The 13,736-nt window shown below is 45.1% G+C and overlaps 1 protein-coding gene across 1 annotated transcript; it reads left to right on the forward strand.

Moving 5' to 3' along the window:
- Window positions 1–2,115: 2,115 nt before the first annotated feature.
- Arhgdib (Rho GDP dissociation inhibitor beta) lies at window positions 2,116–11,935 on the forward strand. The gene is made up of 5 exons (XM_035448875.1): window positions 2,116–2,293; window positions 3,488–3,571; window positions 6,111–6,187; window positions 9,214–9,277; window positions 11,649–11,935. The coding sequence occupies exons 1-5, from the start codon at window positions 2,116–2,118 to the stop codon at window positions 11,846–11,848; spliced, it is 603 nt and encodes a 200-aa protein (XP_035304766.1). The 3' UTR covers window positions 11,849–11,935.
- The last annotated feature ends 1,801 nt before the right edge of the window (window positions 11,936–13,736 follow it).

The raw sequence follows: 13,736 nt of genomic DNA on the forward strand, positions 1-13,736 counted from the left end.
GCCTAAGGATTACAGCCCCTGTAAAGCTAATGAGATCATCTTGAACTGATGAATGGGTGCAATGTCGCCATCTAACAGTCAGGCTTTCAACGGGGAATGGTTTGAACAGTGATATATTCCACTCCTGTGAACTGGGCCACCCTTGTCCTTGTAAAGAGCCTGCTGCTCTGTCCGGTTGGCTGTGGGCTCTCCATCATGCCCATCAGTTAAGCTTCTATGGCCACCAGATGACAATCGGCCTCTTCTGATATGGCTTATCTGGCTTGCTCTTCATCTGCCGCTTAGAGCGTGTCCTTCAACTGTCCCAAATGACAGGATCCACCCACTGCATCCTTCTGTTTTTCCTACCAGTTCATTCTAGTTTTTCCCTGAATGCTGTTTGGAATATGAGCTAGATTAATCATTATGTTTTCCCTGCTGATCTCTGGAGTCTTGACTGTTGGTCTCTGGAATCTTGGCTTTGGGTGATGCCGGGGATTTAAGGGAGACAAGGTTATCTTAGGGGCCGGCCTTCCTTTCTGTGTGGGAAAAGGACCTGGGCGGTGCAATGTGGCTTTCAGAGCCTCTCAGGGCTTTGGTGTTTGGTCTGATGTTTTGTTGGACAATGAATGAAGAAAACCCTTGTTTCTCTCCCTCCCTCCATTTCAACCTTTCCCTTGTCCCCTCTCCACACACCCTGCCATTTCTCCCTTTTGTTCCATTACACTTGCTTTTGTTAGTCTCCATTTCTGAATTCTTGTTCTTCATATGACATGAGTAACATTGAAACACAGAACAACCAAATTGGGCCATACATTTCTCCATTCCCAGAGAATTCTCAGAGGTCCACAGTGTCACTATGGATAAGAAGTGACAGATAATAGGTTTGTGACTATGAGCATTGAAGGCCGTGCCTATGGGCAAGGAGAGATAAGAAGTTTGGCACCCTTGCCCAGGCATCTCCCAGGCAGCACCTCCCATCGCCTCTAGCCACACCGCCAAGTTCACCACTGTGTGACCAGGAATGACTCTCTCAACCATCGGGTCTCAGTTTTCCCAATGGTTTAGGGAGAACTTGGGACTGTTTTACCTCTTGACTTTTGGGCTCTGAAAATGCGTTTCTACAGACACTCATCAACACTCACACGAGGATAATTTTACTAGATTTCCTCCTCAATTTTGTTTAGACAAGTCAAGTAGATGGTGGTTTCTTTGTTTACACATGTAGATGAGGATTAGAGAAGGAATGATACTTTGTAGATGTGGCCAAACTTTTGACACTATCATACAATGTTTTCACTTATAAACTTCATGCTCAAGAGTCTTGCTATCAAGTTGAAATTTTTTTTTGGAAAAACCATTCTTTTATTTAAGTTTATGATTTTCTATTAGGCCACACTCATAGCTAACCTGCAGAGTATGGAGAGCATAAGTTCACTAGAAATACAGAAAATTACAGCAAGGACTCAAAGAAAAGGGAAGGTTGACAGAAGGCCCCTAATTACAAATCTACACTTACAATTTTGCCTAGAGGAATTTGAGTCCTTTGCTATTTGTTGGCATGACAAAAGAACACAGAGTGAAATGAATCAGTCAATGAAAACTATAAAATGCAGAGCTACACAAGTGTTATGGAGTGGGGCGGGACTCAAGAAAAACCTGGGACCCAGTGTCTGCCCTCAAGCCATGATAAGCCCATTCATGTGATGGGGCCCATTCATATATCCCAGGCGGGTGTCAGAGGTCTGTGTTTCCCAGGGGGAGTTCAGGGGAAGGAACCAACCATTTGACCATGGATGCTCTACCTGTGTCGATTTGTCACCATAACTCAGACTGCATGCCGGGGACAGCAATGAGCAAAGCTAGAATAGTTGGTCATTATGACTGTTTGTTACGTTTCTCTGCTATGTATTGTTCACAAGTGAGTTACTTGTTCCTATAGTTTTATTTCTGAAAAGAAAATTTAAGACAAGTCAGAGAAATGACTGGAAAGACTATGTATTTCATGAGATGTATTAAGGAGCACTTTGAGGGTCACTGATGAGTGTAGCTCTCCATTAAGGCACGGGTGGCACCAGTAGCAACCCAACTGGCTAACGGACCGTCATCCTCTCTCTGAAATAAAGAGAAATCAAGATGACTGAGAAGGATGAACAGCCGCAGCTGGAGGAGGGAGACGATGAGCTGGACAGCAAGCTCAATTACAAGCCACCCCCTCAGAAGTCCCTTCAGGAGCTGCAGGAGATGGATAAAGATGACGAGAGTCTAATCAAGTACAAGAAAACACTTCTGGGAGACGCTCCGGTGATAGCAGGTATGTGGAGGGGTGGGGGGTGGGGCGGTCGGGGGAGGCCTCCAGTGAGACATACACAGCTGTCACCCTCAGTCAGAAGCAACGGGCTACATGGTTAGGTGGGTGAGACACTATTTATTCATGCTGCCTAAGGTCGCGGCTGTATAATTAAATCTTCTTTGGAGACTGTGTGAGAGTTGGAGGTGAGGCAGACAAAAGGTACCCACAGGGAGTACTTAGAATTTCAGACCACAACTACATTGTAATCTGGTCTCCATCAGCCCTAAAGTTTTTTTTCTCTTTCTTGGGTGTTTCTTAACTATTCCTTCTCTCTCTCTCTCTCTCTCTCTCTCTCTCTTCTCTCTCTCTCTCTCTCTCACACACACACACACACACACACACACATACACACACACACACACAGCCAGAACCAGACACGGTGACAAGGTCTAGTAGACAATGTCTCAATATTTGAGACTTATAATTAAGATGAGTCTGTGTCTTAGTTAGCAACTTGGGAGAAAAGGGTTTATGTATTTGGTTTATGCTTCCACAATCACAGTCCATCATTGAAGGGAGTCGGGCCTGGTACTCAGGGAAAGAACCTGGAGGCAGGAGCTGATGCCGAAGTCATGGAGAAGTGCTGCTTACTGGTTTGTTCTCCATGGTTCATTCAGCCTGTTTTCTTATAGCACCCAGGACCACCAGCCCAGGGGAAACACTGTCCATAATGAGCTAGGCCCTCCCACCACAACCATCAATCAAGACAACCCACTGGGTTGCCCATATGTCAGCCTGGTGAGGGCACTTTCCCAAGTGAGGGCCACTCTTCCAAAATGACTCTAGCTCATATCAACTTGATATAAAAGCATCCAACACCGTCTGCAAATTCCTGAATTAGAAAAATCACAATTCTGCCATTTCTATAGGGATCAATACCAAGCATTCTGTTTCTATTGCTACTCCACATAGAGAAGTCATTTTCTCTTTATAGTCTCTTCCCTCATCCACAACTTGAAACACTCACAAACATACACATACACGCACACACACACTCACACACAGACATACATACACATACACACACTCACACACACACACACACACACTCACACACATACATACACATACACACACACTCATACACACACACACACACACACACACACACACATTCCCTTTCCCCATACTTACATTTTCTCTTTAACCCTACAGACCCAACAGTCCCCAATGTGACTGTTACCCGGCTTAGCCTTGTTTGTGACAGTGCACCAGGACCAATCACCATGGACCTTACTGGTAAGGGAACACATCTGCATTATTCAGAGGGGTCTAAGATGTCACAGGGAAAACTTGGTCTTTGTGCCCAATCCCCACTGGAGAAAATTATTAAGGTGGCCCTTGGAGACATATATGCTGGGATCAATCTACAAACCATTGCACTCTGAGTGTCCTCTGCTTGCCATGTTTAAAAATAACCCTCTATCTCCAGACTCAGTGGAATTGAACAGTTGAGGGTTACACACCTTTTGTGTGTATATGCATGTGTTATTTGCATACTATTATGATTCCAAATTCATGTACCTGTGAAGAGTGCATGTATGTACATGCATGTGGAGGCCAGATGTTAACCTCAGGGGCCGTTCCTCACAATCTCTCACTTGGGCTAGGCTGTCTGGCCCTTGAGCCCCAGGAAAGACATCTACCAATCTCCATTGACCCACAGCTACCAAGCCCAGGTTTATTTACTTGGAGGGATTATTTAGTTGTGAACATTTGTTTAACATCCAGGAGGTCCTCATGCTTGCGTGGCAAGCATGTCACTGAGCCCCCTCTCGAGCCTCCAGTTGTGCACTTTTGCTACGTTTACTTGTATGATATTGATGTCAGTTCTATGTTTCCACGTGGAAGAAGAAACAGTTGTTTTTATAGGAAAGACTGCAGGTGTCGACACATGCTGGGAACTTCCAGACTTATAATATTTATACGGTCTGAATACCAGCAAAAGTTCTAATCCTCTCCCAGCTATGGCCTTAGCTGAAGGGGAGGAGCACCCCAAGACCTCCTGGGTAATGACAGATACTCCCCTGCCCAACATACTCAAACCTTAAAGCTCCATGCCATCAACAGTTTCACCTACAAAAACAGTGTTTATTTTACCTTTTATGTCTAACAGCCAAGTACTTTGAGGCAGGTCTCGAGGAGATGGTCGTAGACGGGGAGGTGGGCTTCACAGGGAAAACAGATGCCTGCTGGGGGTGAGAAAAGGGCCAGGAAGCGAAATCAGAAGCATGAAAGATAGATCTGGGGGCAGGGACCTGCTTGCTGCCAAACTCCAAACTTCACTGAAGCAGAGGAAAGCACGACTCTAGGGCTCTGAGTGCAGCAGCAGGAACTTCCCTCTCACAGGACATGGGCACTTTACCTTATATGGGTTTTTCTGTCAGAGGGAGGAAATCAGAGCCTGAGAAGACAGGTTTCCTGTCCAACTGAAATCAGTAGAGCAGACACCACACACACCCAGGCGCTCACACACACATGTGCGCGTGCACGCACCACACAGGCACTCACAGCCCCATGTTTCAGCATCTCTCCAGGACAAAAACAGGCTCTCTCTCACCCTGACCCAGCCCTCTGTCAGGTGGCCAGGTACAACTGCCAGTTGGCTAGAGAAGGTTGGACAGTGCTGCAGACAAGTCCAGAAGGGATGAGAACACTGAACGGAAGCTTGGTCTTTGAAAACCGGAATTTTGGTTTTCTGTCCTAGGGAAGCCGCTGAGATGAAGCCATGTTTGTGAAGTAAAATATTTATCCAAAGCTGTGTGAAACACACATGTACATTCATACATAAGTACACACAGACAGACAGACAGACACACACACACACACATACGTGAACACACAGAGAGACACACATGTACATACATACACACACACAAATGAGCTAAATAGGAGTGTGTGAAGGAAAGAATAAATCGTCATAACTTTCCTAAGCAAGGCCTAGGATTTAAAGGCAGCCCTCAGGATTGTGAACCCTAAAGCTGTTACAATTTAAATGATCTTCCTTAAGGAAAATAATATGATATGACATTGTAAATGTAAGTCCAATAAGTTCAAAATGAGAACCTATTTAAATAATTATAAAATTTAAAAGCAGTTTTTAAAGCTAGAATATACCATATATTACCAGTTACTGGTAATACCAGTAATTGGTAATAATAATATCAATTACACAAATTGATGGAGGGAAAGTCTATTGAAAGCTTATCAATTTTATGAAAGCCAATAGCTGATGCTTATATATTTTTTCTCATTTCTTTGAGAGATGCCATCACAAATTCATTGGACTATGAAGCTTTCATTAAAAAGAATATTAGCTCACTTTCCTCTAGGGTGGCCAGTTGAATGACTTTTTTTGTTACTGACAATAATAAAAAATATTTATCTTCATCAGGACTGATTAGAAGTTATAGGAAAAAAGAGATTTATCTCCACAACTAATTATAAAGTTTGTGTATTTTTGGCATTGACATCAAACTTATAGGAAAATCTTTTACCATGTAACTGTGTGTGTGTGTTTTTTTAATAACTAAACTGTAAGATGCAGGCAATGTAGGGGCTCTGTGTGTGTGGTATATATGTATGGTGTGGTGTGTGTGTGTGTGTGTGTGTGTGTGTGTGTGTGTGTGTGAACACTAATCCCATATGCTAGCTGAACTAAGTAAGATCCTTATGAGTCATGCACCCACATGTGCCCAGCAGAAGGCTCTGAACCTTGGCTTTCACTCTTTATGCAGCAGCTACTAAGGATATTAACTTTCTAAATGCTCTTCTCCAGGTGACCTCGAAGCCCTCAAAAAGGACACATTTGTGCTAAAGGAAGGTATTGAGTATAGAGTCAAAATTAACTTCAAAGTAAGTGCCTCCCACATGTGCCCTTAACTTTCCTATGGTTTATTTCTTCCCCGATTGTGTTTATATTCTGTTGTCACCAGTGGTGGTTTTGATGGTGGCTGTTGCTGCCCTTCTTACCCCAGCTTGGGTCTGAAATAACCCATTCGCACCCCTGAACTCTTCCTATGGAGATCCACCCTTGCCTCCCGAACCCTTCTCCAGCCAGGATACCTCAGCCTCTCCATCCATCACCACCTTCTCTCAGAACCCCTGACACAGGGCACTCACTACTGTGTATTGTGACATTTCCTCCTTATACAACCTAAGCAACCCAGGGCCATGCTAAAATTGTGTGCCCCTTCCTTCCACTATTTCACACAGCTTTGTAAATGGTAGGTCTTTATGGCTGTGTATTACAAAGAAATGACCCAATGAGAAGGAAAAGAAAAGAGGGTCCTCCACTGCTCAGTTATCACTTGGATCCAAGAGCCATGGTCTTTACAGAGTGTCTGGGAATCTCAGTGGCATTTGTGGAGCATATGAGCAGATTATCTAGCAAAACTTAACAAGAAGTAAGCTCACAGCTCATGAATAGAGATACATCCCAGTGAGTAACTACAGTTCCCAGAAAAATAACCTGGGCTGTGAAGGCAAATAAGTGAGAGACGCACTGTTTTTGCATTTCAGGGTTTGTTGGCTTTGGCTGCCCCTCGTCCCCACTCAGTCATGTTCTCCAGGCTCCAGCAGGGGAGACGCCATCTGCTCTCTCTGTTTGCACACTGGGCCCACCTTTCTCCTGGGTGCAGGATATGATTCAGGGTGGCTAGCCAGCCACTCTCTACCACATGCTAGAATGTCTGAAGTCTTTTCATGCTGTAAATATTTGTTGACACCTACACAACCATCACTTGAACCATGGATGGCATTGCTTCCTGCCATACTGTTCATTGCTAGAGCTCCTGAGATGTAAGGAAAGCCTCATATCTAAAACTTGTAGGAGAGCTTCCCATCCATCCATCCATCCAATATTTAATCCGTTAGAAAACTTGGGTTTACAAATGAACTTCAACCAGTATTTCAGGCATTTAATCCCAGCACTCGGGAGGCAGAGGCAGGCACATCTCGGTGAGTTCCAGGCCAGCCTGGTCTACAGAGTGAGTTTCAGGACAGACTCCAAAACAATACAGAGAAACCCTGTCTTGAAAAAATAACAAAACAAAACAACAACAACAAAAAAAAACAGAAAAAAAAAGATGAAGGGAGGTCAATGAACATAGGAGAGGCTAGAGCTGTCAGAGCTGAGCATCGAGGCGCAGAGGGACCTTCAAGTACAATCCACTTCTGGGGTCTGAGTCTGTCTCCATTGAGATTAAGATGATTCTATCTGCAACCCAAGTAAAGGCGAATCAGCCCTAGCTTGTCCCAGTCACAGCTGGAAGGAACTCAGATCCCAGTGAAGAATAATTAAGAAGAAATTTAAATCTTACTGACGTTTCATGGCAAGCATTCAAGGAAACCGAATTTACAGTACCAGTTACCTACAACCCTCTAGGATTCTGTTTCTCTCCTTGTTCTTTTACGAACGATGAAGTTGACCACACCCTAGAACCCTGGCCTAAGGCGATTCTTTGGGTCCCCACCCCCACACTCTGCCTCTTAAAGACGTGAAGTATCTCTGACTTCTACAGCCTTTGGCTGTCATTCCCGTCACCAGAACTTCTTGCTTTGGGGGTTGGGAGATCCAGTGGAGAGGAGCTGTGGACAGAAGAGGATATTACATAAATATTCATCTTTTTTCTGCCCCAAATGTGTTTCTGTGAAGTGGTTCCTCTCTGGAGCAGCTGCAGCAGATGCCTTATTGCAATTCTTGTCACTGCCTGGCTGCCTTTCCCAATGGTTGGTCTCTTCCCACCTGAACCGAATACCCGGCCCACTAGGCCCAAGGGTCAGGCTGAAGACTTATATAGACACATTCATTACTCTCATTTCTTCATTTTCTCTTCGTCTCTCCTATAAATCCTAGCTGTTTCCAGTTGCTTTATCATGCAGACTAACCTGGACAGTTTAGAATCCAAGATGGCAATGTTCAGTGTTTGTCTCCTTCACCATCGGAAGAATGAAGGACCGCAGCCCTAGTAGTTTAGTTCTAACTGTTGGACCCACCATACGTACAGATAGACAAAATTATTGACTGGGAAGATTATCATAGGTGCCTTAATTTTTCTGCTGTCGTAAGTTCTCCAAGCCCTTCAGCTCATGACTCAGTGTCCTCTTTAACTTGTTTATATAGACATGACCACTGTGAAAAATTCTCGAACAGCCCAATTCAGGCCCAGGTACAGTGAGTCATGGAACACAAAATGCTAGGCTGCCTACAACTCCAATTCATCCCCTGGATTTTCATGGAGTATCTAGGGATAGTTGCAGGATGTTAGATGATGGCCAACGGTGAGAGAACTTGAAAGTGCTTGCCGGGTACCAGTGGGCTTCATCCATTATTTATGGGGAAGGGTGTTTTGGTGTGACCATAACCTTACCTCTAGATTCCGATCGAAGTCACACAGCCCTCTCCCGGGCCTGAGTTTCCATTACCACTTTTCTCTCTGTTTGCTTTTCATAGGCGAGGTGGATCACTTCTGGGGATATGGTGTCCACAGACTTACATAAAATTTTCCATTGGTATTTTTATAACCTTCTCTGAGACAGGGGCAGTGTTTTTGCTAGTAGTATTTAGGAGATAGAGCTATTGCCCAAGCCACCAGGGAAGGAGAAATATGGTGAAGAATATAGAGATAATGTTTTAATTAACACCCTCCCCAGAAGCAATTAAATGGAGAAATATTGCAATAGTCGATGATTAAACCTATACTGGCAACACTAAGTCTTGTGATTGGGTCTCTCCAGTTCCTGAGAGAAACACAGTAAGTTATGAGAGTAGCACTCAATCTGTTTAGCTAGATGGGATGGGCAGGAAAGATTTAAAAACAAACAAACAAACAACTGGGAGAGTCTTTAATGTGAATCGCTTGGGGTCTTCTCACCTACAGGTGAACAAGGATATTGTGTCAGGCCTGAAGTATGTTCAGCACACGTACCGGACTGGAATGAAAGGTAAGATTGTCCCAAACTTCTCACTGATATTTCTGCCCAGGCTTTGAGCAACCTTTGGTTCTAAGCTTACAAGAGCTGGATGAATGGTACCGGCACATGGCAGGTCCATTCTAAGAAAGGATACACAGGTACCTCAGACCTAGACATTGAGAAAGCATTCAGGGTGTTGGGTCCACATAAGGCAAAGCACTGGTCTTCACCATTCAGACTCTAGAATTCAAGTCTGTTACAAACGTGGGGAGAGTAACCAAGGCAAATTGAAGCCAAGATCAGAAAGTAGTCATCACAGGTGAAGGAATGGAAGAAATAACCCAGTCAGTAGAGTGCAAGCAGTATGGTGGCGTAATGGTCTGTAATCCCAGCCTGGAAAGGCAGAGACTGAGGGGAGACAGGGGAGGTCCCTGGGCGTCACTAGATGGCCAACATAGATTAATTGGTAAGTTCTAGACCAGTGAGAAGGCCCCCATTTCAAAAAAGGCAAGGCAAATATTGCCTGGGAGGAACACCTGAGGTCAACTTCTGCCCTGTGTGTGTCTCGAGCACGCTCACACACACACACACACACACACACACACACACATTCATACACACACCAAATATTCGAAAGCACAAGCAGTCTACAGTATAAAACCATGACAGAAAGACAAGAAAGGCCTGCCCAAAGACCGTGTGCTGGGTGAGCATCATGGCTTCCATAGGGAGGAGGGACAGAAAGGCAGTGTTTGATCTTTTAACAAAGAAATGGGAAAACATTTCTGTCTAAGGCTGAGAAAAAGCAGTGTAATTGAAATATAGAATCACATATTCCCTCTGCTGTCATCAGGGACGTCCCTTAGGCAGGAACGTAACCCAGATACCTCCACACTCCTTCCTGACCTGTCTTACTTTCTGCACCTGGCATGGACCCAAGATAACACATCCCAGTCCCCCAAATCAACAAACGAGCCAGAAGAAATTCTTATTTGATATGATTTCAGGGCATAAAAACCAGTCTATCACATTCCAGAGAAGACTGTGGACCTGAGAAACACTGCTCAGCCTTGCTAGTGCCTGGGCTCCTGAAACCCAGCTCAATTTCCTATTTCCTTTGAGCCCGGAGGCTGTGCTGACTCACTTCGGCAAGCAGCCGTGGCATGTGTACAGCTGGGCCTCCAAAGCACAGCTGGTAAAAGGCCAACTGTACCCTACCTGGCAGAGACTCGCTGCCATTTAAACTTCTAGACTCCAGCTGCTCTGAATCCATACCCCAGAAGTCCCCCCACCCCCGAAAGTGACGTCGGTTGACTGTTTTCACCACTTTTTCCACTCCTCCACTTTTAAACTTTTGACCAACTTGCTGATTTCCCCTCCCATCTAACCTGGGAATCCCTAAATTCTACATAGTCTGACCACCAGATGTTATAGTAACCCCCTCCAACTAAGAGTGGTTTTAGATAAGGGGTCTTTAAAGTCCATGAGAGACAGAAAGAGACAGGCAGACAGAGAGGGAGGGAGGGAGACAGAGGGAGAGAGAGGAAAGGAGAGAGGGGGAGAGAGAAAGAGAAAGAAAGAAAGAGAGAGGGGGACAGAGAGAGAGGGAGGGAGAAAGGGGGAGAAAAAGAAGGGAAGAAAGAGAGGAGGGGGGAGAGAGATAAGGGGAGGGAGAGACAGAGAGACAGAAAGAGACACAGACAGAAAGACAGAAAGACAGAAAGACAGACAGACAGACACAGACAGACAGACAGACAGACAGACAGACAGACAGACAGACAGAGACAGAGGGTCCCAAGTGTTGCAGAGCTGGGACAGCTACCAGGAAGACTGAGACCTGATGTCTGTCTGTCCATTTTTAATGGTGCAATCTGCTATATCTCTGTAAGGAGGCTTCAACCCCACTGATTTAAGTCACTAAAACTCTGGCTTAATAATCAGAATCGACTCTGACCCTTTTCTTTTTAAAGACTGATTTTGACATCCACAGGTTACTGAACCTTGGTCCCAGTTAGGGGGACGGCAAAATAAATTGCATTTTTTTTAAAGAAGCTTTGTTTTTTTTTTTTTTTTAAACATGCTTTAATATATCTGCCTCAGGGGATTATCTGCTGTTTGAGACAAGGTCTCCTGTGCATGCAGACAAACCTGCTCTTAAGTTCCCTCCTCATCATCCCTGGTGCCGGAAATGGAGTTGTACGCACCTGGCTTAGAAATAAATAAATAAATAAATAAATAAATAAATAAGAAAAAAGTGCCCCAGGGAAAACTGATATTTAGCCAGGTGTGGCAGTGTTGCTCTGGGTTTCCACCCATATAAGCTGCACGCCCGGCTCTGCCTTGTTTAGTATGCTTTTCCTATACCAGGGTCTTACACTAATGGACCATTCTTTTTTCCTAGTGGATAAAGCTACATTCATGGTTGGCAGCTACGGGCCCCGACCAGAGGAGTATGAGTTCCTCACTCCAGTAGAGGAGGCTCCCAAGGGCATGTTGGCCCGAGGCACTTACCACAACAAGTCCTTCTTCACGGATGACGACAAGCAGGACCATCTCACCTGGGAATGGAACCTGGCCATTAAGAAGGATTGGACAGAATGAGTGCATCTGTCCATCCCTCCCCTACCTTCCCCTCTGGAAGAATCCTCCCAGCCATGTCAATCATGTTCACCCTCCCTCTTCACCTCTCTCTCTCTCTCTCTCTCTCTCTCTCTCTCTCTCTCTCTCTCTCTCTCCTCTCTCACACACACACACACACACACACACACACACACACACACACACACACGGAGTCCTCTCGTTGATGTGTTTTATCTTACCTCATCTCTTGAACCCTAGGCTTTAACCCAGCATGTTCCCTCAGACTTTCTCCGCCTCAGCAGGACCAGAGTTCCGAAGTTCCCCATCTCATTTAACATTTCTCTCTTTTCTTCCAATCTGAGTACAGAAGGCCAGCAAGCCATCACTCATGGCTCCTTTGCCTCCTGTTCAGAAAGTCATTCTTGCCACTGGGTTCTTCTGGTTCAGGGAATCCCCCCATCACCTTCCCTGCCATTGGGGGGGGCTCTTCTTTGTGGGCGACACTGTAAACAACACAAAAGGAAAAGAATAAAGTAACTGTGTGTGTGACTGAGAATCTCACTTCCCTTCCTTTTCCCTTCAAACAAATCAGAAGGCTCACATTCTGAGTCAGCCTATGGATGGAGGCATGGGTAAGATCCACAGTACAGAGGAGGTATGTGTTGTTACAATGCAAGGGTCAGTGAGTGTTAGTAATACAGAGAGTGAACATTCTAAATTTCATTTATTGCACAATATTTTCTTTGGGGGCCTTCATCTAAGATTGAGATGTACACCCCACTACCTGTAGAACTCTCATCTCAGACTTGATTTGTGGTCCAGATCCAACTCTGGCTCCTGCTTGGGACTCTTCCTTGGATTCTCAACATCTTCTGAATGAAGTAGAAGCATCTATGCTAGTTTAGGCTATTACATAAAGACCTATTGCAAGATGGCCTCGGCATCTATCGTTCTTCTCTCCCTTTCTGTAACTCTCGGTGACTCATCTTCCCTCGCCTTCTATTTTCATGTCAAGATGCTGGTTCTTCCCATGAGGTCTCTTGTCAATATGGAGTGTCAGCTTGACAGACTCTAGAACCACCATGGAGAAAGGCCTCCAGGCCTGTCTGTGAGGGAGCTTCTAGACGGGGTTCATTGAAGTGGGAGAGCTCACCCCAACCCTGGGTAGTGTCACTCCATGCTGGGATCCTGGACTGAACAAAATGGAGAAAGCGAGCTGAGTGCCATCTCTGCTTCCCAACTGCGGATGCAGTGTTGCCGACCAGCTGTCTTGCACTCGCACCAACATGCCTTCCTTGCCATGATCGGCTGGCTGTACCCTCAAACTGGGAACCATAATAAATCTTGCCTTCTTTTCAGTTGCTTTTGTCCCTTATGCTATTTAGTCTTGGCATATAAAAGCAATACGTGTCCTTTACAAATTTTGATGTCTGGACAATCAGATTCACCCAGGACTCTGCTTGTACTTACTTGCAGGTAGACATCCTTCAGCAAACTCTACATTTCCTCAAGTGACCTTCGTCTCTCTCACAACAGCCTATGAATTTTCCCACGTTTCACCCCTCTCTGTTTTGTATTTAAATCATCGATGTTTGGGTTGCCCTCTCCCATCAACAGTGTGAGCTGAGAGACACTGTATCAGCTGACATTTGTATTGGTAGCCCTACTACTTGCATCATTCAAGGCACGGGTCCTTACGTATTCTTATTATTTAAATGAACAAACCTGTCTTTCTCCTGGTTGGATATGCTCCAAAGCCCTGCCACTTTGAGCCACTTATCACAGAAGGTGAAGGTTCCCCAGGGGCCAGCTGTGCAATTCCCAGAGCACTAACAACCCACAGCCATCTCACTACATCAGGCTGTCCCGGATCGGCAGCCTCAACATCCAGGGTTAGAACGGGAGAACA

This window comes from Cricetulus griseus, chromosome 8 (genome assembly GCF_003668045.3).
Source record: "Cricetulus griseus strain 17A/GY chromosome 8, alternate assembly CriGri-PICRH-1.0, whole genome shotgun sequence".
NCBI lineage: Eukaryota > Metazoa > Chordata > Mammalia > Rodentia > Cricetidae > Cricetulus > Cricetulus griseus.

Bases quoted from the DNA above. Each gene is read 5' to 3' on its own strand.
- Arhgdib (XM_035448875.1), top strand. From the start codon at position 2,116: ATGACTGAGAAGGATGAACAGCCGCAGCTGGAGGAGGGAGACGATGAG. The intron at 6,188-9,213 runs GTAAGTGCCTCC...TCTCACCTACAG, and splicing joins GAGTCAAAATTAACTTCAAA to GTGAACAAGGATATTGTGTC. The intron at 9,278-11,648 runs GTAAGATTGTCC...CTTTTTTCCTAG, and splicing joins GTACCGGACTGGAATGAAAG to TGGATAAAGCTACATTCATG.